Genomic DNA, 24,002 nt, shown 5'->3' on the forward strand with positions numbered 1-24,002 from the left:
AATTCTAAATTGACATAACTCATCAAGCAAGCAACAAATTATGATGGCATTCCTTGTATTGTGATTGGTCCTTATAATTTTAGACTTGTTGAATCAAGAGACATGGCTCGGTCTGACTAACAATCATAAAAATATTGTTGTCATATACCAATCCACGTACATTCCACCAATGACACTCAGAGAGAAAGTGTGGTTGGATACCTCAATAAAAGAGTAACGATCTTTACCTCATTTAATTATATCACACGTAATGCCCCTTTTTGTAATCGTCACGTGTGGCAAAAAGGCTCATGTTGTTACTATTAGTGATGGATGGTTCTAGCCGGAACTAGTCACGATGTGTGACTACTCCATGATCCCAAGATGGTTGGTCGACGGAAAGTCACTCATTCGAATACATACTGAGACAAGAGGCAAGTCATGGTGTCTCCCATATTAATATATTTTGTAACCAGCAACGACCAATCACAGTCGAACGCAAAAAAGTCCAAGTAATACACAACAACCGTCCTCCTAGCCTGAAACATCATATACTCTAAATGAAAATAGCAGAAGACTAATGTCAATCCATCCATACCACATAAACTAACACTGACCCAACGAAGCAGATCACGAACAAAAAAGAAAAAAAACCCAAACACCGCCTGGTGCTAAGAGCTCTTTAAGCTTCAGAAGCTCTCCCTAATCTCTCAGCCAAGGTCCTCCTCATGTAGAGGGAGGGGGATCTATTTATCAGATTTTCATGAAGTTGGCACACCGCGTAAATTTAGAGAAGAATGCGGGGTTGGTTCGAGAGTTGCATCCATCTGGTACGCTCATATTGATTTCCCCGATTCGTTAGAGAGTTTTGGCAATGTTTTATATGCTTACAAGATGTCAGATTTTAGCAGATCTTGGCCGTTGATTGCTCGCCGAGTCGCGCTCGCGTTTTGACTATAAGCATGTCATATTTAGAAATCATTTTTATCATCCAAATAATGCTTTTACCCTTCCAAATATGGTCGAGAACCCACCCTGATTCAGACCAAGGACCCATTTGGGCTTGGGTTGGACCAATTTGGGTGTTGTTTGGTTTGTCTCTTTGAGATGTTCAATTTGACTATAAGTTTGCTGAAATTGAAATTCAGATGATCCCAAATTTAATTTTGAAAGTTTCCAACTTGAATATGCCTCGAGATTCGTGCTTGATCAAGGCAATTTTTTAGGACATATCAAACTTATTTCATTTAAAAATTTTATATTGAACTAATTTCAAAGAAAATTAATGTAATAATTTTGTAATTCTTTTTTTATATAATTTATATTATGATAAGTTTTTTTTTTTGAATTTCTTATGTCATGAATCATGAATGGCACATGAAACTTTATGATATAGCCAAGTTGGTATAGTGGACTGGCAATTGATGATAAAATTGTACATATAGTCCAAAATTTATGGTTGAAATAAATAGGACCACTATTTAGGTCAATGCTTGATAATAACCAAATGTACATAGAATATGCATGCATTCCTTTTCCTTTCAATTTAATTTCCTTCATTGTACATGAATCACATGACATGCATGACTCCTCTTTGCTTGTTGAGAAATCACAAGAAAAGTCACTTTAATTTAAATATGAAAATGATGAGAAATAAAAAAAAAGGCCCTTTTTAATAAATAAATGAGAAAAGTTATGCTGATTAATTTATTCATAAATTTTTCTTGAAATTTTATGCATCTACAATGATAATTGTTATAATAATATTTTTGAATATTACTATAAAATATTTACCTCTTTTGTTTCAAAAATATTTTTTTTTTCTCTGAATTTAATTTGTATGAATAAGTGATTAATTAGAATTGCGGTGTATTAAAAATTAATGCATTTTGTTAATTTGAATAAGAGGCATTATCATACAAGAAATTTTGATTAATTTATCTTATATTTTGACATGTTTTTATTTTATTTTATTTTAAATAAATTATGGGGTTGAAATATTCATTAATTTAATATGTTAGCATTAAATATATTTTAATAGGCAGTAAAATGAAATATTTATGCTTAAAATATAAAAAAAAAAATTCTTGGCCGTTGACTTATATAAAAAGTATATATATCACATGAAGAGTATAAGCCTCATTAAAATAATATTTTAGCATAAATGGATGCTTCTCATAGTCATACACAATAGAGATTTTTTTTAATGATTTTAATGATTTAGAACTTTTTTTAGGGTGGACAAAATTTTAATTAATTAGACGACAACAAAAATAATAAGAAAAATAAAATAATAAAATAATAATATCAAATAGAAATAATAAGAAAAAAAAAAAACTAACATAATGCTATCAAATTTATAAGAGAAAATTTTTATCATTTATCTTTCAATTACATATTGGGATTGTCGAATGAGATTGGGAAGAAGAAGAATGTAAGGTCGCAACGTCTTGAACGTCAAATGCTCGAATCGCGAAAGCGGATGTGAAGTGCAAACTTGCATGATGGACAATGCGGCTTAGTATGATAATAATATGGAAAAAAATATTCTTTTGAGGTGGGGAGGGCAAAATATCTAAAATGCCCCCACTACTGTATTATTTATTTTTTTGAGGGTGAGCATTTGCCCACGCAGACATTAAGAAGGATCCGCCCATGATTTAAAAGTACTAATCATTATATATATCATTAAAAAGTTGAGCATTAAAATAGATCATAATATATGTGAGAAATATTAATCAGTTAATTAGATTTGTGGATATTATTTTTATTTGCATAAAAATTTATTAAATTGCATGGTTAATGTATGATTGGCACATACTATTTCTTATCTCATACATAATTAAATACCTACAATGATTGATTAAGTGTATCATAATGAGTTAGTGAGTTCCTTTTGGGTTTGACTTGAAATTGACCTGACCTGAATCGCTTTAACTCAAATCCAACCCTTTAATAAATGGCGTCAAAAAAGTGGACTTGAAACTGATCCACTAGCAATCTAAATGACTCAAACTCAACTTAAAATTTGTTATAACTTAAATTTATGTTAATTGTTAAAAGATAATAACATGCCAACAAGAAAAATAATTGAAGGAAAAAAATAAATAGGTCGTTTTCAAGATAAAATCGAATTCACAGGTGGACCTAAGCTTAAACAATTTAATCAACGAGTCGTCTGAACTCTCAGTGTGCACACCGTATAAAAACAATGTGTACAAGAAATTGAATCACAGTTACATTTTTTAGGGGTGTCAATTTTTGACACAACCTGAAAACCCAACCCGAAAATTTCGGGTTCGGGTCAACCTGTTTGTGAAACGGGTCGGGTTCGGGTTGATCTGACAACCCGCGGGTCAACCCGTTTAACCCGGATCTCGCACAACCTAACTCAATTTTGCACTGGTCTCGCCCAGACGCCGCTGGCCTCGTCTAGCTTGGATGCCGCTGGCCTCGTCGAGCCTGGATGTCGCTATTCTCACCTAGCCCGGCCCTACCTCGCACTCGACGCTCTAGCCTCACCCGGGTGCGCAAGATCGCGTGATTCACGCACGCCGCAGGAATCAAGCCTCACGAGTCGTAGGCCCGCACGTCGCTGGCCTCACGAGTCGCGGCCCTCGCCTGCACTTTGCAATCAGTCAGTTGTTCTCGCCCAGTCGTCTCTGTCCCAGCTTCGGATTGGCATTTTGCAAACGGGTCGCGGATCGGGTCGGGTCAACCCGGCAACCCGCACGGGTTGGGTCCGTGTTAGAAATTCCGACCCGTCTGTAAAATTGGGTCGGGTTTGGGTTGACCTGTTTGGACCCGGGTCAAATCGGGTTCGACCGTAACTCGACCCGTCGACCCGTTTTGACACCCCTACATATTTGTACATAGTGTGCTCATTCAGATGTCCCAACGGTTCTTCCCGTCAAGACTCCGCACAAAATACTTTCTCCATTTATTAACACATTTATAATTTATTGGATTTATCTAAAATGTATTTTATTCTTTATTATGATTGTACATAACTGTAGTGATTTATCAGTTATCACTGTCTTTTTTATTGGAAAAAGTGAGTAAAAGCCCAAAAGAGATCGTTAGAGTAATAATCACTGTACGGGTAAGATAATAGAGAACATAGTAGAGAAGCCACTGAGCTCTGCTCCCAATTTTCTGATCTGAACTTTCCGACCGTTAAGAACCGCCAATCCTAACGGCACACAAGCCTTGTTTAAAGGAGAGGATTCCTCTAACGGTCAAATGTGAAGCTTTTTTTATCACGGAATGGTGAATTGAGCGTCTTTATTGACAGAAACTTGCACCACTGCGGGCCCACAAATATCGGTACGCGCTTCTTATAAATTGCGTTTTACAAAGTTATTTATGACCGTGATTCGTATACCGCGAATTGAGCGGCGATGGATCCTACACGCTCTTCAAAAAGTTTGCATGTGTTTGTGATTTTATGAAAATTTAAAATATTTACCAATTATTACATCAGTTTGCTTGGGATTATTTTATTAATTTTTTATCTTAAAAATATTTTTATTTAATGAAATTTAAATATTTATACTTTATTTATTAAAATAAATCGAGTTTATTTTAAAATTACTCAAAATAATTTTAAATGTTTTAAGTATTTTTAAAAGTAAGTATTGTTGTTGGAGCCGCTGTCACCACAATAGCTGGCTGTCATCACCGATCACCATTGCAATCACACAACATAAATCTTGATATTGATATCAGGAGTTAGAGTTGGTTTTAATAGTGTGCATCAATCTTATAAGTGATAATATGCATTGACATTATTCATGATAATTGGTGACGATTCAGTGAGCATCCGTGTAATTAGATGACAACGGTCAAAGGACTATAGGTTGGAGAGCCATAGTAGAGTGTTAGCGGTAGGATGACAATAGTTGGGTGACCAATGTCAAATGATCGTAATTTGACAATCGATGTTAGATGATTGTAGTATGGTTATCGAGATTAGATGATCATAGTTAGACAACAACTGTAGAGTTAGAAGAATGTAGTTGGTCGATCGAGGTTAAATGACTATATTTGGACAATGTTGGTAGGATAATTGTAGTTAGGCGAAGGTAGTCAGAAGATTAATTATAGATAAATGATGTTGATCGAAGGATTGTAGTTGGAAAATAAGAGCTGAAGGATTGTAGTTAAATATTGATGGTCCAAAAGGCCTCATTTCGACGATGGTGCTCGAAGAACCTTTGCTAGACGATGACTATCAGAGGATTGCAGTCTGGGGATAAAGTTAAATGACTGTAATTATGATACTATGGTACGAGGACTATAATCAGGTGATAATGATCATGGTCGGATGTTGATCGAGGGTTGTAGTTGAACAATGATGGTCAGAATATTATAGTTAGGTCAAGATGATCATAGGATCATGGTCGGATGGTGGCAGTTTAATAGTAGTCCAACAACATTAGTTTAGCTTTGGTTTGACGATTATAGTTGGATGACGATGGTTTAGTGGTGCTCCAATAATGACTGTCGGATGGTGGTTTTACAACATAAAACAATGGTGATCGGATGATACTGTATTTGAGTGGAGCTTTGAGACTCTTAAAACTAAAAGATGAGAGGTGTCAAACTAGAATAGATCTCACAACAAAAGAACTAAAAAATTGTGTTAAAATAATGAAAAGTATGGCTGTATTTGAAGGAGCTACTTCCATATTCCAATCAAAATACAGCTCAACCAAAATACATGCTAAATATGCTTTTAAGAGTATTAAGGTCCACAATTCAATTTCACTGATATTTGATCAAATAAAAATCCAACAAAATATGAGTTCAATTAAATGATAAAAAGTCTAATTATCCTTAAATTTATGATGAAATATAATTTAATATCACACCAAAATATGCTTTTAGAAGCTCATTATTTCATATATACAAAATATATAATTATAATTTTTATATTTAACACGATTAAATAAGTAAAAATTTAATACAAGTAAAAAATAATTGCTTTTATAGATTTTAATCTTTAGATGAAAATATGAAAGTATTAATTTTAAAAAATAGTTGAAATTTAGATAATATTTATGCAATTGCCCCAAAAGAAATAAGATATGCTTAACAGTGTTATGGTTAATTGTTTAAGAGAAAATTACATATATAACACTTAAATTTTGATTATGAAATTCGATATTTGCATGTTAATTTTAAAAATAAGTATGAAGGATGGTAAATTTATAAATAGTTAGAGTCTATGTGTTATATGTGTAATTATCCATTAATTATTTAAAGGTTAATTTTTGTAGTATGGCAAAACTAATTATTTATTTCCTCTCCTCGGCCATATGATCCAATAGCAGATCTCTTCTTCCAGTTCTTTCTCTACCGACTTTCACTCCGATGGCGACGGGATCGTGGCAAATGACGTAAGCTAATGACTGAGCTGCCGGCCGGAGGCCGTACTCCGGTGGAAACTCCGAATGCTCTTTCCTCGGCGCGCTCCAGAATCTCGCCGGACAGGAATTCACTACGCCGCCGCAGGCGGCGGATCCGGAGTGCCGCATTTACCGGTGGTGAAGGCAATAGACGAAGAACCCCAACCACTCCACTTCTACAATGGAAGTTCAACGAAACAGTCGATCTTTCCGGCGAGAATGTCCTGAAAGACAGAGAGGCGGTGGGCGAGGCGCGGCCGGCCTTTTCAGCGAGGAGGCTCGCAGCTGGGATTTGGCAACTTCGGCTGCCGGAAGGTGGTGGTGGACGGAGAATGAATCAGGGTTTGGAGGTTTGTAAAATGTTTCGATTTAGGGTTTCTAATTAGTTGGTTTGTGGATTTTGGAACCCGATTGGCGTTCCGAGTTGAATTTGCCGAGTTTTTTTTTTCTGATAATGAATTTTGTTTGCATTGAAATTGTAAACTAATGATTTGCTAAAAGTTGAATTTTTCTAGCTTTCTTAACTTAATGATTTTTATTTAGGGGGCAAGATAAATTCAGCATAACTTTTTTTTTAGGCACTTTAAAACGATATTTGAACTAAAAGTAGGATTTAGTAGCCTAAATCTTGGATTTACAAACTTCTGCTTTACGCCCATATTCAACTGATTTGAACCACATTCAGCTTAGAATTCACCGTGCTCTAAGTCACCTAAAACCTTGAGTTGCCTAGGATTGGATCTCGCCAATTTAACCAACAATTAGTCTTACTAGGCCCTTAATATTGAGCTATTGAACTTGTCCTAGGGACTCAGGTAGTCATTTATTCACCAAGACTACTCTCTTTTGATCTTGACTACTCGTTGGTTGACTAGCTGTTCTAGCTAGAAGAACTACCCAATGGTACTCTCTTTCAATCTTAAATTCATCCAATTTATTGACTAGGACTCTCTTGCCACAAAACTAGGTATGCTGAGTCCAAATTGTCTATTTTCTATGTAATTGTATCATATATCCGATTCTCTAATAATCTTGGCCATTAACTAAAAATATGATGACACAGATAAAAAAAAAAGATTTCACAGATCAAGCATTGAGATGATGAGATCTTGTGCTTTCAGCCAAATTTGTCTCACTAGTCTCTCTCAGATTTTATCCTAGATTCTCTTAAGAATCAACTTCTTTCTATTTGAATCATCTTTATAATTCGGTTTAACTCACCCTTCTCTATCTGAAGAGGTTTAACCATATCTTATGTAGATCAATTCAATTAAGGAGAATCATTGAGACCCACTATTTTTTCTATTCCCTTTTACTTATCGGGCTAAATATATATCACCAGTATGATTTTGATATTTTTTCATGGACAACATTGGATGCAACATCATATTAAGTACGAAGAGTGTCAAAATGTTGAAGACAATGAACTATTGAATGCCTTGATAATTGTGAAAGGTCCTTGCACAACAAGTATCCTAATGTCATGTCACCTAGTAGAAATTGTAGACTGTGGATGATTGTCTCACAATAATGATCCATGAGATTTTGAATGTTTTTCTGATGTTGCCCTCTTATTCATTCTCCTCAAGAGTGGGAATAAATTATCTCTCTAAGTTGTTGATGCCGTCACAGCCCAAGAGCTGCTACTCTAACTCATTTTTGACAAGGAGCCTTGTCTCCCAAAGGAAAGTACGATAGTGAAATAGATATATCGTTGACCAACAAAGCATCAGCTAAACCAATGAATTATTTTTTCATTAGAGATTACGAAGGCTTGGCCATTACAAAAGTTTAAGATGCTTGTATTGGATTCCTATCATTTGCGATGCAGTTAAGTTCATCTCTTCATTACCTTGAAGGAGGTGTCATTGCAGTGATATTTTCTCATTCTCTTAAGAAGCTTACCTCCTTTGTTGACTTCAAGTGAATTCATCATGCACTTCGTTGGTGCTCAGTGGCCGTAGAAGAATTTTCATGCTATGCTAAACATGAGATGAGAACTTAGACAAGTCACTCAGTCACTTCATGACTCACTTCCAATGAAAGTATATGATGTTCAAGGCTTAGAGGACGTTGTTGCTCAGGTAACAATTACTTTGGACCCTCTGCAAGGTTCGACTGATAATGACATTGGTCAAGTTGCTGGATTTAACCAACAATCATATCAATATGAAGGAGTACAACAACATGACTGCAACTTTGATCTCCAAGCTATGTCATTCAAGACCATGAGTGACTTTCGACAACATCCTTTGGATCAATGGAGTAAGTCACAAAACAATCGTGACTAGTCGGCTAAGGAACCATACCATCATCATCACTAGTAACAACAATGAGCTTTTTGCCCACACATGTGACAAAGGGGCTTATTAACGTGTGAGAATATGTAAAAGGGTAAGATCGTTACTTTAATTGAGGTATCCAACCTACACATCTCTCTGAGTGTCATTGGTGGAGATCGTGGATGCCATATATGACAACAAATATTTTTATGAACCTTTTTGATTCAACAAAGTCTAAAATTATAAGGACCACAATCACAATACAAAGGATTGCCATCATATTTGTTGCTTGCTTGATGAGGTCATTCCTGTAAATAAATTTAAAGAATTCATCCATACTGTGTTGACAATTCTTCAATCAAAGAAAAATAAGAATGAGCCAATCCCAACATACACATAGCAAGGTTTGTTCTAGCAATTCTCAGGCTAGCTGGGCTGGAATGTCTAGACAGGAAAGACTTCATTTACTTCAGTTAGATTAGGTGCAAGCCTTCATTATCTTTTGGATAGGTTCCAATAACCTTTACTGATGCTGAATGACTAACAACCTAAAATACCCACCATAATGCCATTGTCATTACGACGTTGATTGCTAATTAGTAGATTGACAGAACTTATGTTAATCTCATTTTAAAAGTATTTTTATCTGATACATTTAGATCCATTAAGGCTGGCACTTGATGCTGGGCCTCTATATGCTTTTTTTGATGAGTGAAGGGACTCGAATGACCAAATCATGCTATCAAAGTATGGTTGCAATGAACAATACAATTTTATGTCCGACTTCATGATAGTCGGTGTGTTAATGACTAACAACACCATATTTGGTCATCTACTTATGAACACCTTTAATGCGATTGTATCGATATATCATTTGGTTGTTAAATCCCTGAAAGAGGTTGAAATCTCAATGTTTTGGGAGATTTATTACATTCTCGAGCATGCTACCTTAAGAAGGTTAGATCCTTCTTCAGATTGCTATAGTTCGGTGTCTAGATTGGGCATGCTGAGAAATACAATTAATCTTCGGTACTTTCTCCCATAGAAAATCAAGATCCACCATAATTAAAGTGAACCTCGATCAGTTTTGTTATTTTGCTGAGGAAAATTTATAAAACTTTATCTTAATTTGTCTTCCAAACTCCATGTCAGTTGTCTTTTCTAGAAACTCTAAAAGAATGGAAGGAAATAAGCCTCACAATAAGCTTATAAGTGACTTTCGAAGCTCACAACCTTATGCAAATAGGCTCAGCCAACATCGTGGTGATTTGGCGTTTTTTTTGGTGGGGGGATGTGTAGATATATAATTAATCATATGGACTTCCTCCCATAGAAAATCATTATCCACCATAATTAAAGTAAACATTAATCAGTTTTATGTTTTTTTCCGAGGAAAATTTATAAGATATGTGCTAGGAAGTACTTGAAGATTTCAAGTAAAACCTAATACTATTGGTAAAAACAAAAAAAACAGTCCACAACTCCAATGAAAAACAACAAAATCAATAATTTTATTTCAAGAAATCAAATAGAACGGAAATAAAATACCAAGATACAATTGATCCTTTATTTGAGAGGAGGATCTGTCTCTCCTAAATCTCTAGATGCCGCTAGAGCCCAAAAACCTAAACCTAAGAGATCTCAATTTCAATCAAATTCAAGATGTCCTAACCCTAGGAAAATCACCTATTTAAAGCAAACAATAAACAATAAATACCTAAACAGACCTCCCCCAATTCTCCCCTATTTCCTTGATTATTTCCTCCCAAATCAGCTCTCAATCAGCCCCTAAATTTGACATCTTCAATTAGGAAACATTTCTTGATTAGTCCCCTCCAAATCAGCCACCAAATAAGCCCACAAATTTGAAAATATTTCCTAATTAATCTCCTCCAAATTAGCCCTATTCAATTAGGAAACGTTTCCTAATTAATCCCCTCAAAATCAGCCCCAAATTAGCCCCCAAATTTTCAATTAGGGAACTTTTCCTAATTAATTTCCTTTGATTAAGAACCTTCCTAAACAGCTCCATCTTGATTAGGAAACTTCTTAATTCCCTCACAGTCACATCAACTGGTCCATCAATACTCCCCTCCCAAAGTGTCACCTTGTCCTGAAGGTGGAACGAATGAAACTGTTGTTGAAGCACTTGACTAATACCACTGGACTGAAAAATGAACTGACACTAAGTTGAACTATCCCTACCTCGAGCATATCCTTGATTAATCTCTCAATCTCTTAGTTCTAGATTTGGGGCTGACGGTATAGACAAACATTGATAGGTGGGTCTCCTTCCTTCAAGATGATAACATACTCGAGTTCCCGCGAAGGATTCAACCCTTGAACTTGTTGGAACACCCCTCGATACTATTGTAGGGGTGGTAGAATCATATATGGTGCTTTTATCTTCTCTCTATATTCTTCTCCTTCCAAACTTTTGAGCTCCACCAAAATGTCCACTCCTCTCTTTCCCCTCTTTGGATGTGGCTCCAAAGATAACATCTCCTCTTCTTCCCCCAAAACTTTTACCTTCCAATCCTTCCTCATCATCCCTATATTAGGGTTTACCCTACTTCCTTGGTTGTCTACGCCTTCACTCACCTCCGACAATGATATTTTGGTTTGACCCTTTAGCACTTTCTTCAATATCTCCTCCAGGATGAAAAATTTCGAATTGATCTTATCATGGATGATTGAAATATCCTTTTTTAAATATGAGACTTGAGTTTGGAGATTTGAAATTTCAAATTTCATTCGTCCAATCTCCCCTTCCAATACTTCTACTTTTCTTCCAGTCATGGAAACCTAGATTTAAGCTTCGATAGCTAAGAGCAAGAAGTTTGATGTGAATCTGGCCTCCAAACCGCAAAAGCAACAAGATCATAGAGAAAAACACAGCATAAATCAGCGAGGAAGACTTCTATTTTAGCCTAAAAAGTTGTTATGATACCAATTTATTAGGAAGTACTTGAAGATTTCAAGTAAGACCTAACACTATTGGTAAAAACAACAAAACAGTCCACAACTCCAATGGAAAAAAAATAAAAACAGTAATTTTATTGCAAGAAATCAAATTAAACGGAAAGAAAATACCAAGATACAATTGATCCTCTATTCGAGAGGAGGATCTATCTCTCCCAAATCTCTAGATGCCTCTAAAGCCCAAAAACATAAACCTAAGAGATCTCAAATTTCAATCAAATTCAAGATGCCCTAATCCTAGGAAAATCACATATTTAAAGCAAACAATAAACATTAAATACCCAAACAACTCTCCCCAATTCTCTCCTGTTTTCTTGATTATTTCCCTTCCAAATCAGCTCTCAAATCAGCCCCTAAATTTGTCATCTTCATTTAGGAAACATTTCTTAATTAATCCCCTCTAATTAGCCACCAAATCAGCCCCCAAATCTACCCTATTCAATTAGGAAGCATTTCCTAATTAATCCCCTCCAAATCAGCCCTATTTAATTATAAAATATTTCCTAATTAATCCCCTCCAAATCAGTCCCCAATTCTTCAATTAGGAAACATCTCCTTATTAAGTCCCTTTGATTAATAACCTTCCTAAACAACTTCCTCTTGATTAGGAAACTTCTTAATTCCCTCACAAAAAAATCAGGTGGTCCATCAACCTATCCTAATTTGTCTTCCAAACTTCATGTGAATTGACTTTTTCAGAAACTCTAAAAAAATGGAAGGAACCAAGCCACGCAACAAGCTCATGAGTGCTTTTAAAGCTCACAGCCTTATGAAAATAGGCTCAACCAACATCGTGGTGAATTGGCAAATTTGGCCTTAAAAAGAATTTTTGTAAATGCCTAAACATCATAAGGAATTCTATGCATAGCTTTGACTAAGAAAATTATCATCTTGGTATTTAGAGGGTTTATAAGCTAGACTTACAACCTCTATTAGAGGTAGTTCAATGGAGTAAAATGGATATCAAGGGATTAAATCATCATTTAGTAAGGACCAACATGTTATTAAAGCTATAAAGGCATGTAGGTTTGGCTCAGCAAGATGGGTGCATGCGAAAAGAAGCCAGAAATATTATGTAGGCTAAGGTTTTCTAACTTGGAAAAAGAAGACGAAACATGGTGCTCCTAAATCTTCTAGGGGAGCCAGCTGAAGGTGGGGGTCAATGCTACTATTTGGGTACTTGTCCTGTTGTTTAGAAAACCATAGGAAGAGGAGACTTACAGCTCCTTACTAACAAAACGGAGAATGCTTAGAATGGACTTATAGTGCTCACATGAGCGCTAAGTCAAACTCTACCAAATATTATAATCTAGGCCATAATTGGTTGTGTAGGACTGTTTTTTACTAGTTGGAGAAGATGCCTATCAAGGGGCTTACAACCTTGACCATGAAAGATCAAGAAGCTTGACTAATGACCTTATATTCAGTTTTGGTCAGGAATACCATTTGACCTGCTTAAGGTTAAGGAGACTCAATATCGGTTCTTTGAGGGCCATTTATTTAGAAAATTTATTACTCATACAAATCTTGGGTGACTGTGAAAACCACTTTGGAAGAAGAATATTTGCATACAAAATCCTTCAACAAAGTTATTTTTGGCGTGCTCTCCAAAAATAGGTAGAAGAGTTTTGAAAAGGTACATCTGATGTAAAAAAATTGATCAATTATAGGGAGGTAATTTCTACCCCTTAACCATTTGTTGTCTAAGACATGGGCCTACTCTGCTCATTTTCCCTATTGAGTAGTTTACGTAGATTCCTATTGATCATGTTCAACTACTTTACTAAATGAATTGAAGTTTGAATACTTATTAATATGACCTCCATTATAGTAAAACAAATTTTATGTACCTACATCATCTATCATTAGGCTCATCAATAGTGATTATTAATGACAACAACCCATAATTGTTTCACAAGAAAATTAAAGAATTTAGCAAAAATCAAGGCATTTGCCTAAAAATTGACTTTGTACATCATCCCAAAACTAATGAATTGGTAGAGGTGGCTAACAAAGTCATTTAAATTTTGTTAAGAAAAATGTTGAGGCGTGAAAGGGAAATGGGTTAAGATGTGATCCCTTCATGCTTTTTGCAAATAATGTCTTCCTTAATGTTTGTGCAAATTTTTTTATCCTCTCTCGACTCTGAATCCTTCTTACTTATTGAGTAATATACATAGTCAACGAGTAATCGTTTCATCAAACTTTGAAGGAGAACTCTATGATCGGTGAGACTCCAATAAAGGATTCAAAACCTACCTTGACCTCCTTAAAGAGTTCGCTAATATGAATAAGTTAGGAGACAAGTCACAAATAGCATAATGCCAATGTCTCAGAAAAATGCTTTCATTCTAAAGATTTTGTCATTAATAAGGTTGACACAATGACATGCCAATCTGTTCTCGACAAACTACAATGTGGGAAGTGTAAAACCCGAAAATGCCGTCTAAGACCTCGCACGCTTTTCAAAGCGCCGCGACGAGGTTTAAGTGAAATGTTTCAATTGATGTTATGTTAAGTTTTCTTTTAACTTTTACGTCCGACCTCTGTTCCCGCCTCGCACTTGCGAGCTAACCGGGCCGGGTCGTGACAGGAAGGACCCACAGGGAATTTGTAACATCAAGCCTTTATTCCACTATGTGGGGTCGGCTACATGAATCCTTTTTCTTCTTTGTGTCTTGTTAAGAATTTAAAATCTATTAAAAAAGGTCATTTGTAATATTTTCTAACCAATTCTTTTTAGGTCTACCTTTACCTTTCTTAACATAAGCCAAGTCTAATACTTCTACTCTCCTAACTGGGTCATCGGAAGTCCGATGCAAGTCTAATACATCTGCTCTCCTAACTGGGTCATCGGAAGTTCGATGTTTTATGTGACCAAACCATCTAAGGCAACTGTCTCTAATCTTGTCTGCCATTAGAGCTACTCTAACTTTTTCACGTATATGCTCGTTTCACATTCTGTCTTTAAGAGTAAAGCCACTCATTCACCTGAGCATCATCATCTCTGCAAAATAGAATAAATCTATATGATCAAACAAAATTGAAACATTAGTTTTTAGGTAAATCTCTTAGGTCGTGTTTAACTTAGGTAACTAGTCCTAAAAAATTAAAAACTAGTCTTTGGGAAATTGTCAATTTGCCATATTTGTTATGCATGATACAACAACAACAACAACATCATAACACAATTTCTTAAAGGATTCATGTCATTATTGTTCGACAAGTTTTACGCTGGCTGTCGACTACCTAATGCAACCCTCCACTTTTCTCATCCAGGACTTGGGACCTGGCAACGGCAGTGTTGTTATGCATGATAAACTAAAAAAAATTTAAACTTGGGGAACTCATCACCAAGGAAATGTAAAATCTACTTCACTCAAATAATTCATAAGTTCTTTTTATTCTCTGATTTTTTTTTTCGAATTTGCTATATTTTAGAACTTAGCAATTCATAATTTGTAAGGGAATCAAAATTTCTTGACTATGCAGGGAATTTGTTAATTGTTATTCGTTAGACTTGTGAAACTTATCTTGATAGGAATTAGCTATATTCAATAAATTCAAATTCAATAGTTCATTATACGTGAGGAACTATTGGTAAGTTCTATATTTAAGTAAACACTTAATTTTCTACTTAAAGTCAGCTAAACTTTAAGCTATTTTGATTGAGATGTTAATAATTGAGATCAAAATGGGAGAAATTTATTTTTAGAATGTATACTCAAACATTCAACAAACGATAAACCAACTTTTACAAGCAACTTATTGAGTCACTACTTAGGGCAGGATAGCTACTTTCTGTAAGTGAGGTACGACTCATTGATAACTAATCAATTTACATTTGACAAAGTAGCATAGCCTTAGCTTAAAGCATGAATTTCATTCAAGGAAAAATGTAAATATGATAAGCTTAATTGATGAGGACATACGACCGTGAAAAGTTTATCAGAGAAGGGGCCGAAGATCTACGTCTACGACTGTACCACTTTATTTCTGAGCATTTTATCTGTATTTGTTTTTTATTATGTATTTTTTCGTTTTTACCCTCACTTGAGGGAGTAGGCTTATGTGATCCCAGAGGGCACTTCTGTCATTGGATATTTTATTGTAGTCATCTATTTATAGACATCTCCTCTTCTTTGGAGAGGATGATGATTATTATGATGAAAAATTTATGCACTTTGTTTCTTGGAGAGTTGTGAGAGTTTGAAGTCCCATGGTGAGGGTAAAACACTAACCATCAGCCGCATGAAGCATCCAAACTCGTGGTTTATCTCCACCTCCAATTCGTCTTACTATTTTTCCCCTAGCTGCTGGCCCCTCCACATGCCATCCCTTGGTTGAATACCACCCTAAACTGTCGCCCCCTTCCCTTCCTAAACCGTTGGCCACCCTTCCCTCCCATTGGCCGATTCCTCACCCTAACAACCGACCCCCTTCCCCTCCTAGCCGCAGGCCACCCACCTCTCCCCATTGCCTCCAAAATTTCAAACCAAGTAATCAATACTTTCCAAACTTAGTGCATTATAAATTTAGAAAGATTTAAATTGAGATTTTAATTTACTTAAATCTGAAATTTTTTTCTTAAATGAGATGAGTTATGTTAGGAAAGTTCCCCATTTATGATAATTTGAATTTTGAATAGAGATTTGTCATAAATCTTCTTTCCTCATTTAGTATTCTAAAATTGGAAACTCCTTTAAATCCTCTAATTATTCCACCTCCCCTTGTCCTTGTCACCCCCTTCCCCTCTCTCCACAATTATTACCTTTCCACTTTGAGTTCCCCAATTAGCCCCTCCATCAAGGCTTGCTGCCCCTCCCCTCTCTCCTTATTTTGGGGTCATTAAAATTCAAATTCCCCCCAATCACTCCCCCCCCCCTTCCCCCCAATCCCTCCCCCCCCCCACCCCCACTTTAAGCAGCCATTAAATCTCAATAAATCCCAATTGATTCTTGTCTTAATTTGCATGCCACCTGGACAAGAAAGTAATTCTAGATTTTTTTTAATTGTTAGAATTAAATTCCGACCTTCTAAATTGCTGTCCATGCCTTATTCTTCCATCCAAATTCGAAATTAAACCTCATCTATCTCTCCCCCTATATGGCCGGCCACATCCCCTCCTTCATGGGCAATTATTCTTCCTAACTTGTTCTTTCCTCAAGAAGGAGAACATAAATCCCCTCCTCGGGCCAGCTATACCTCCATCGACCCTCTCTACACCTAGTCCTCCACTTGAAGATCCCACTAAGCAAGAATTATCAAACCCTTTGATTGAGTCAAGAGGCGACACCAACCATCGGCGGCCAGGTCCTAGCAAATGATCGAACAAGTATCAGAACTTAGGAAGATTAAAGATGCAACCACGTACACAGAGAGGCACACACGACGATTCATAAAATCTTATGTTTCATTACAAATTCCCTGTGGAGTTCAACTTGCAAGACTTCTTACAACAAAATTTTTTTTAAAAATTGAAGTATATTATTAAATTGTTTACTCATCTACTCGTCAACTTGTTTACTTGTCCTCATTATGATCTTCTTATATGGTTTTTAAGTAGTTTAGGCCAGCTCAGACTGATGCAGTAATATATTGTTTCAGTAAAGTCTTTAGACAAGTCAATTCCCTTTTATTTCTCAGAGACTGACTCCATGAATTGCCGTGACTTCACAAAATTGCTTGAGCAACTTTGGCCTTTAACTTTGTGTTCTTGCTTGAAACTTGTTTTCTAAAGCTTCATTCTCATATTATTGAGCACCGATATTCATCTACATATATTCTTTTTGATCAAGTCAACCTTCATGAAGAACGACTCTTAGTTATTTAGGATGTTTTTGTGTTCAAAATTCTAAAATTAGCTATTTGATCTATCTTGGCAAGTTGTTGGATCTTAGAACTCAAAATCATAGTCGTCTTTAGTATTATCTCAAGCTCTCTTCACAAATTCTTCATTTTTATTGACTGCCATTCCTAAGGAAGCCTCCTCGGATAATTCATCCTTCAAAATCACTATGACTTTGTCACACCCCAAAACAACCCATTTAGGTTGGCACGAGCCAAATAGAGATAAATCTTTCTAACCATTTTGTTTAACATAAAAAAATAAATGGGAAGAAATGAAAATTTCCATAATTCACTAGAGGAATGCATTGGGCTTGTTGCATGATCAAACTTGAGGGAAAATTCTATAAGATGGTGGACTTGCAATGCCTATGACGCAGAATGTTGGCCATTAAAAGAGAACTGTAAAATTAAGTTAAGTGTTGCAGAGATGATGATGCTCAGGTGGATGAATGACTTTACACTTTGAGACAGAATGTGGAACCAATATATGCGTGAAAAGGTTGGAGTAGCTCCAGTGGAAAATAAGATTAGAGAGAGTCGCCTTAGATGGTTTGATTAAATAAAACATCGGCCTTACGATGACCCGATTAAGAGAGTAGATGTATTAGATCTGACTTATGTTAAAAAGGTATATGTAGACCTAAAAATACTTGATTAAAAAGTATTCAAAATAATTTTTTTATTAGATTTAAATGAGAATTTGATTCTTAATATGATAAAATGGAGATAAATGATTCATGTAGTCGACACCACATAGTGGGATAAAGCCTTGGTGTTGTTGTTGTTGTTGCTGTCGCTAGAGCAAAGGTATTTCTAAAATAGAATTTTCATCTATTAAACTACAAAATTGCTAAAATAAATTAGGATTCTTTTGCGTATCAACAAAAGATTTTTTTTAATCACAATATACATATCTTCCCAAAACTTTTATCTTACAACAAAACTGTACGCTCAAACGATAACATAGATCAAAATATAAAAATATGACCCTAATTCGAATTTTACATTATCCTTTCTTTTACCTATAATGACATTTAAGATAATATTATATGAGCTAAAACTCAGCAAAATAAATAATTTAATAATAGAATGTAATTATTATAAAATTTTATTTATGCTCTATATTAGTCTAATATATTACCTTAAATCCTGACATATGAAATATCAAAATTAACATCTTATGTACTTATTAGCAAAATACCTAATAGGAATAAAAAATTCAAGTAAAGCAGTTTCAGGTATTAACAATATTTCATAAAAGTGTGTGAGAAAAAGGATTCATGTAGCCGACCCCACGTAGTGGGATAAAGGCTTGATGTTGTTGTTGTTGTTGTTGCATATATCATATACAATTATTCTTTTAGCTTTAGTATCTCTATGTAAGTGGAAGTGGTTTCTTAGCTACCATAAGCTCTAAGGCTATGTGCTAAAGACCCTTTTGCCTCCATACAGGCCCACCTTTGTTGCCGTGCCTGTACAAGTCATCATATATATCTTAACTGGAGAACCCTTTTATCTCCTGATGGGTTCCCTTTTGTCTTCCTACTTGTACATATTGTCACATTACTAATCTATCAATATACATGATCTTTCTAAAGCTTATTTCATTATATTTTTTTGTTCAAATATCTAGATGCATATATCACATTTTCATCTTATAACTTTATATATATACCTGTGTACTTTTAAAATGAAACAAAATAATTTTTTAATATTGGATGTTTTAACTTACATATAAAAGGAAGGTAATGATATTAGTTTATAATAAAGTTACTTTCTAAAATTAGAATTTCAATAAAGTTGCTTTTTAAATTAAAATTGCATATATTACTTAATTGAGGAGCTTGATGATTTACCCTCGGATAAACTGGCTTATTACTTCTACCTCGATGCCTCTTTCCGTCTTTCATTTGTAAACAATCTAAAGAATAGAATTTTTATATTAAAAACAAATTTTAACTTCTAACTCAATTATATTTCAATTTAACCTTAAAATAACATTTTTGTCTCAAAATAATCCCTTAGCATGTAAATTTCAAGTTCCCCAACTTCTATTTGTAATCTTTCTTTCCTTCTCCTTTCCGTTGGCCAGCTGCAATTTTCCCCTCTGCTTTCTGCTACACGTCCTTGGGCGAGAGCCTTCAAACGGATCGGATGGCTGCTGCTTCGTTTTAGGGCTTAGTTAATTTAATGGGTTAGCTTACTTAATAGATTTTGCTAATAATATTATTCCTAAGATACCCTTAACAGCTCCTCATTACAGCCCTCTGATATATCATCAACCACTGCATGCCTGAGAAAATAGAAAAACTGAATTGCTACAATGCATTAATCCAGTTAACAATAAAATTATAATTTTAATTTAGATGAATTAATTTAAATCTAATTAAATTTATATAAGCTTATGATTACCTATATGTATATATATACCAAATGATCAGTACAAATTATAGAATTTTATAAAAACATTATTTTTGAATTTTGGAATGTTTGAAAAATGGGATATCTTATTTTAGGTAAATTTAGATATTTTTAGCTTCTCAAAATTTTTTGAATATTATAGGCTTCCTCTAACTATATTCTCTCTGACGTCTATTTGTCTTTAATCGTATGTAAAGAATCAGCTCCTTACTAAAGGTAACTTTATCCTTCTTCTCTTTATTTGCAATATCAAACTTTTGATGCTTATTTTGAATATAATCTCTTATAGCTTCTCGCCAAATTGTAGCCCATTTTTAACAAGCTACTTTCCCTCGCTATGATGCACTTTGCTTGAATTGAAGTTAGTAGCCCATTCTTCTGATCAGTGCTGATTTCAACAAGGATAACAACATTCTTCCCTACGTAGCGAAGCTCTGTAAGTTTCTGCTTCGTAGTACTTTATGAGTTCATCAGCTATAGAAGGCTTAAGAGATGCTAGAACTTCTTCATCTTTGGAAGAGGCAAAAGCTCAAAGATAGCTTTGAAAAAAAAAAGATGCTTGAAAGAAGTAGCGACTTGATTTACAAAATGAACCATGAGCTTTGCATTTATTTGCACCATTGTTGATGTGTCGAAGATCCAAGTACTCTTTAGAGCCAACTCTCCATATCGAGTAGGGGTGTCAATTCGGGTCAACCCGTCGGGTTTGGGTCGAACCACGGGTGACGAGGCGAGGGCGCGGCAGCGGGTTCGGCACGCCGCACGCGGGGCACGCGGGGCAGGCGGGCAACGGGCAGGTGGGTAGCGGGCAGGCGGGTGGAAACGGTGGAAAATTCAAAATTTTTTAAAATAAACGGGTTGCCGGGTTGACCCGTCAACCCGCCGGGTCAACCCGTACCCGACCCGTTTTTCAAACGGGTCAAATATGCGGACCCAAACCGACCCGTTTATCAAATGGGTTGGGTCCAACTCAAATTTTCCGGGTCGGGTCCGGGTCTGGTTTTCGGGTCTGGTCAAATATTGACACCCCTAATATCGAGTCTTACTTGGCCGAACTGGGGTCTTTGGAACTTTCATTCAACTGTTTTTATTGGCTTCTCAAAAGGGATAAGAAAATCGGAGAAATAACATACATTTTATTTGACTGATAGAGATAGACCTAAAAAATTTGGTTAGAAAATATTAGAAATGATCTTTCTTTATTAGATTTAAATGAGAATTTAACTTTTAACATGACAAAATGGCGAAAAAGGATTCATGTAGCTGACCCCAAGTAGTGGGACAAAGGCTTGATGTTGTTGTTGTTGTATTTGATTGGTTAGATCAATCAAGGCTTTGAGCTGGGTTCAACAAGTGCTGATTGTGAACCGACTTGAACCAATTACACTTATAACTTAACATGCTACCAGGGAGCCTATTCTAAAATTTGAAAAGCATTATCATATTACCTGTATATATTAAAGAACTATTTACCCGAGTGGTTGCTCTCACCCAATGGGTAAAACTCTGCTTTCGCAAAATACAATCTAAAAACGTCTTCAATTTTAAATGTGGTGTTTGGGCTCTTAATTATTTGCTTTGTACTTTCTATTTTTATTAGTCTTTCTTTTTCTGATAAAGTGATAATATGTTTTTCTTTGCATTCAACTCTGGTGGTCAGCGACACCTGCCCTATTCTTCCCATGGCAATGGCATCAATCTCTACCCTGATGATAATTATGAATCCAGTAGCCCTCTTGCCATAAAAAATCGCAAGGGAGGCATTGCACACAAGGTTAAGCCTACTTACTTTTTCGTCTTTAAATAAAAAAATAAACCTTAATATTCTTTCTTTTGAATTGTATTTTTGCATCCCTTTATTGATTCAGTGCATTTCTCAGCTTGATACTTCTGCTTCATTACTACATTTCTCAAAAGAGAGGGCAACGAAATGGGACTCTGAATGTCCAAACGTATTGAAGGATGCGTATGACTTGTATGGTAGTATGAAGCTTCTCGAAGACCAGCAATCCGACATGATTTCTATTGTTTCCTTTCTCCAATCAGAGCTTGAGCAAGCTCGGTTGAGAGTGAGTGAGCTTGAGGCGGAGCAGCAATCGGCGAAGAAAAAGCTTGGCCACTTTGTTAGGAAAATTGAAGATCAGAAAGTTGCATGGAAGAGAAAAGAGCATGAGAAGATCCGATCTGTAATTGATTCAATGAAAGAAGATTTGAGTAGGGAGAGGAAGAACCGGCAGAGGCTGGAAATTATGAATGCCAAGCTTGTTAATGAGCTTACCAAGACTAAGCTGTCGGCAAATCAGTTCTTACAAGAGTTTGAGAAAGAGAGTAAGACCCGTGAGCTTCTGGAAGAAGTTTGCAATGAGCTAGCTAAGGAGATTGGGGATGATAAGGCCGAAGTTGAGGCACTGAAGATCGAGTCATTGAAGACTAGAGAAGAAGTAGAAGAGGAAAGGAAAATGTTACAGATGGCGGAGGTTTGGCGCGAAGAAAGGGTGCAGATGAAGTTAATTGATGCGAAGCTAACTCTTGAGGAGAAGTACTCACAACTAAGTGCTCTGCAGGAGGAGATAGAGACCTTTTTGAAATCAAGAAGTGGAAATAACTTTGATGTTTCTGAGATGAAACAAGCAGAAGCTCTTAAAAAGACAGTTGGTTCCATTAAACCTCATGATATCAAACAGTTGTCTTACCAGCCCCCACCTGCTTCAGAAGACATTTATTCGATATTTGAAGAACTCCAGCCAAGAGAACAAGTTTGTGAAAGGGAGATTGAACAATGTAATGGATCTGTGACCCTTGAACCTAATGGTCTTCTAGAGAAACCCATTAATGGGTGCAATAGCTTGATGCTTGATGGAAATGTTGATGAAGAAGATGATAGTGGGTGGGAAACTGTAAGTCATGTCGAAGAGCAGGACTCAAGCAAGTCACCTAATGGAAGCGAACCCTCTGTTAATGGAGTATATTTAGAGAGTCAAGCATCGATAAGTGGGACAGATTGGGATGAACTTGGAGATGATGAGAAACAAAATGGTGAAATCAATGAGGTTTTCTCTGTAACCACAAAGCAGTCAAGAAAGAAAGGTTCCTCCATATCTAGGCTTTGGAAGTCATCGCGAGCAAATAATGGTGAGGATTTAAAGAGGATTTCTTTTGAGTTAACCAGTGGCAGGCTTTGTAACGGTAGATTATCTAATGCCACCGTATCACCTGCAAGGAAGTCTGGGGAAACAGGTTTGAGCTCGTCTAGTGTGGGTAATTGGAGCTCTCCAGATTTGCTGAAATCTAATAACACAGAAGGGATGAAAGGTCGTCTAGATTGGCCCTGGGCCTCTAAGAAGCAAAGCTTGAAGGCAAAGCTCTTGGAAGCAAGGATTCGAAGTCAGAAGCTTCAGCTTCGCCAGGTCCTCAAACAGAAAATGTAACGTTGCATCCTGGACTAAACAATTTATTCAAAATTTGAACTTGGGTTTATCCATCACTTGAATTTTTTTTCTGAATTGTCTTTATATGGCCATTCAGTGACTTCCTGTGGGGTAGATTGGGTAATGTATTTTATAGTTTGAGAAACTTTTAGTTACCATTTGATCTTTTTACGCACAGCATTTTAAAAACGTTTGTATTCTCTGGTTCAATAGATAATTACTTTTGTTCAAGAAATAGTAGTTTTAAGATGATTTGTTGAATTCATGGTGACTTTGCATATGTAACTAGTAGAAGTTCATGAAGCTTTTTACTAAATATGGTTGCTTGGAACGTGCTGATCATCGAGCCAGTATTGAAGGATGAATTATTCTGTGCAGACGTTGAATGCTATCCAGAGCCCAATATAAATGTGCCATGTTACCCCCTACTCGGTATTACGACTCGGTACTGAATGATTTGGTTGCACTTGATTCGCCTCTGGGCGGTAAGTTTTGTCCGATGTCTGCACAGAATAATCTCTTGTATTGAAGGGGAGACCTGAGAGTTATCCTTGTAGGTCCCATGTACATTCTCATATTTCAAAGTATTTATAACTTTTCAAGAGGTGATCCATTCTAGAAGTGCTCCAGTATGAGAAAGCTTAATTGAA

General features: G+C 35.9%; 1 protein-coding gene across 3 annotated transcripts; it reads left to right on the plus strand.

The window, feature by feature from the left end:
• Window positions 1-6,286: 6,286 nt before the first annotated feature.
• LOC110093650 (uncharacterized protein At5g41620-like) lies at window positions 6,287-23,587 on the plus strand. 3 transcript variants are annotated; one of them, XM_020818601.2, is made up of 3 exons: window positions 6,287-6,739; window positions 21,585-21,698; window positions 21,793-23,587. In XM_020818601.2, the coding sequence occupies exons 1-3, from the start codon at window positions 6,389-6,391 to the stop codon at window positions 23,350-23,352; spliced, it is 2,025 nt and encodes a 674-aa protein (XP_020674260.1). In that variant the 5' UTR covers window positions 6,287-6,388; the 3' UTR covers window positions 23,353-23,587. The 3 variants fall into 3 exon arrangements, with proteins under 3 accessions (XP_020674260.1, XP_020674261.1, XP_028556253.1); XM_020818602.2 differs by having other exon boundaries at window positions 21,805-23,587; XM_028700420.1 differs by lacking the exon at window positions 21,585-21,698 and having other exon boundaries at window positions 21,805-23,587.
• The last annotated feature ends 415 nt before the right edge of the window (window positions 23,588-24,002 follow it).

This window comes from Dendrobium catenatum, unplaced genomic scaffold (assembly GCF_001605985.2).
Source record: "Dendrobium catenatum unplaced genomic scaffold, ASM160598v2 fragScaff_scaffold_1520, whole genome shotgun sequence".
In the NCBI taxonomy this organism is placed as follows: Eukaryota; Viridiplantae; Streptophyta; class Magnoliopsida; order Asparagales; family Orchidaceae; genus Dendrobium; species Dendrobium catenatum.

Coding starts and splice junctions, on each gene's coding strand:
- LOC110093650 (XM_020818601.2), top strand. CDS start 6,389: ATGACTGAGCTGCCGGCCGGAGGCCGTACTCCGGTGGAAACTCCGAAT. Junction 6,740..21,584: donor GAATGAATCAGGGTTTGGAG/GTTTGTAAAATG, acceptor TCTGGTGGTCAG/CGACACCTGCCCTATTCTTC. Junction 21,699..21,792: donor AGGGAGGCATTGCACACAAG/GTTAAGCCTACT, acceptor TTATTGATTCAG/TGCATTTCTCAGCTTGATAC.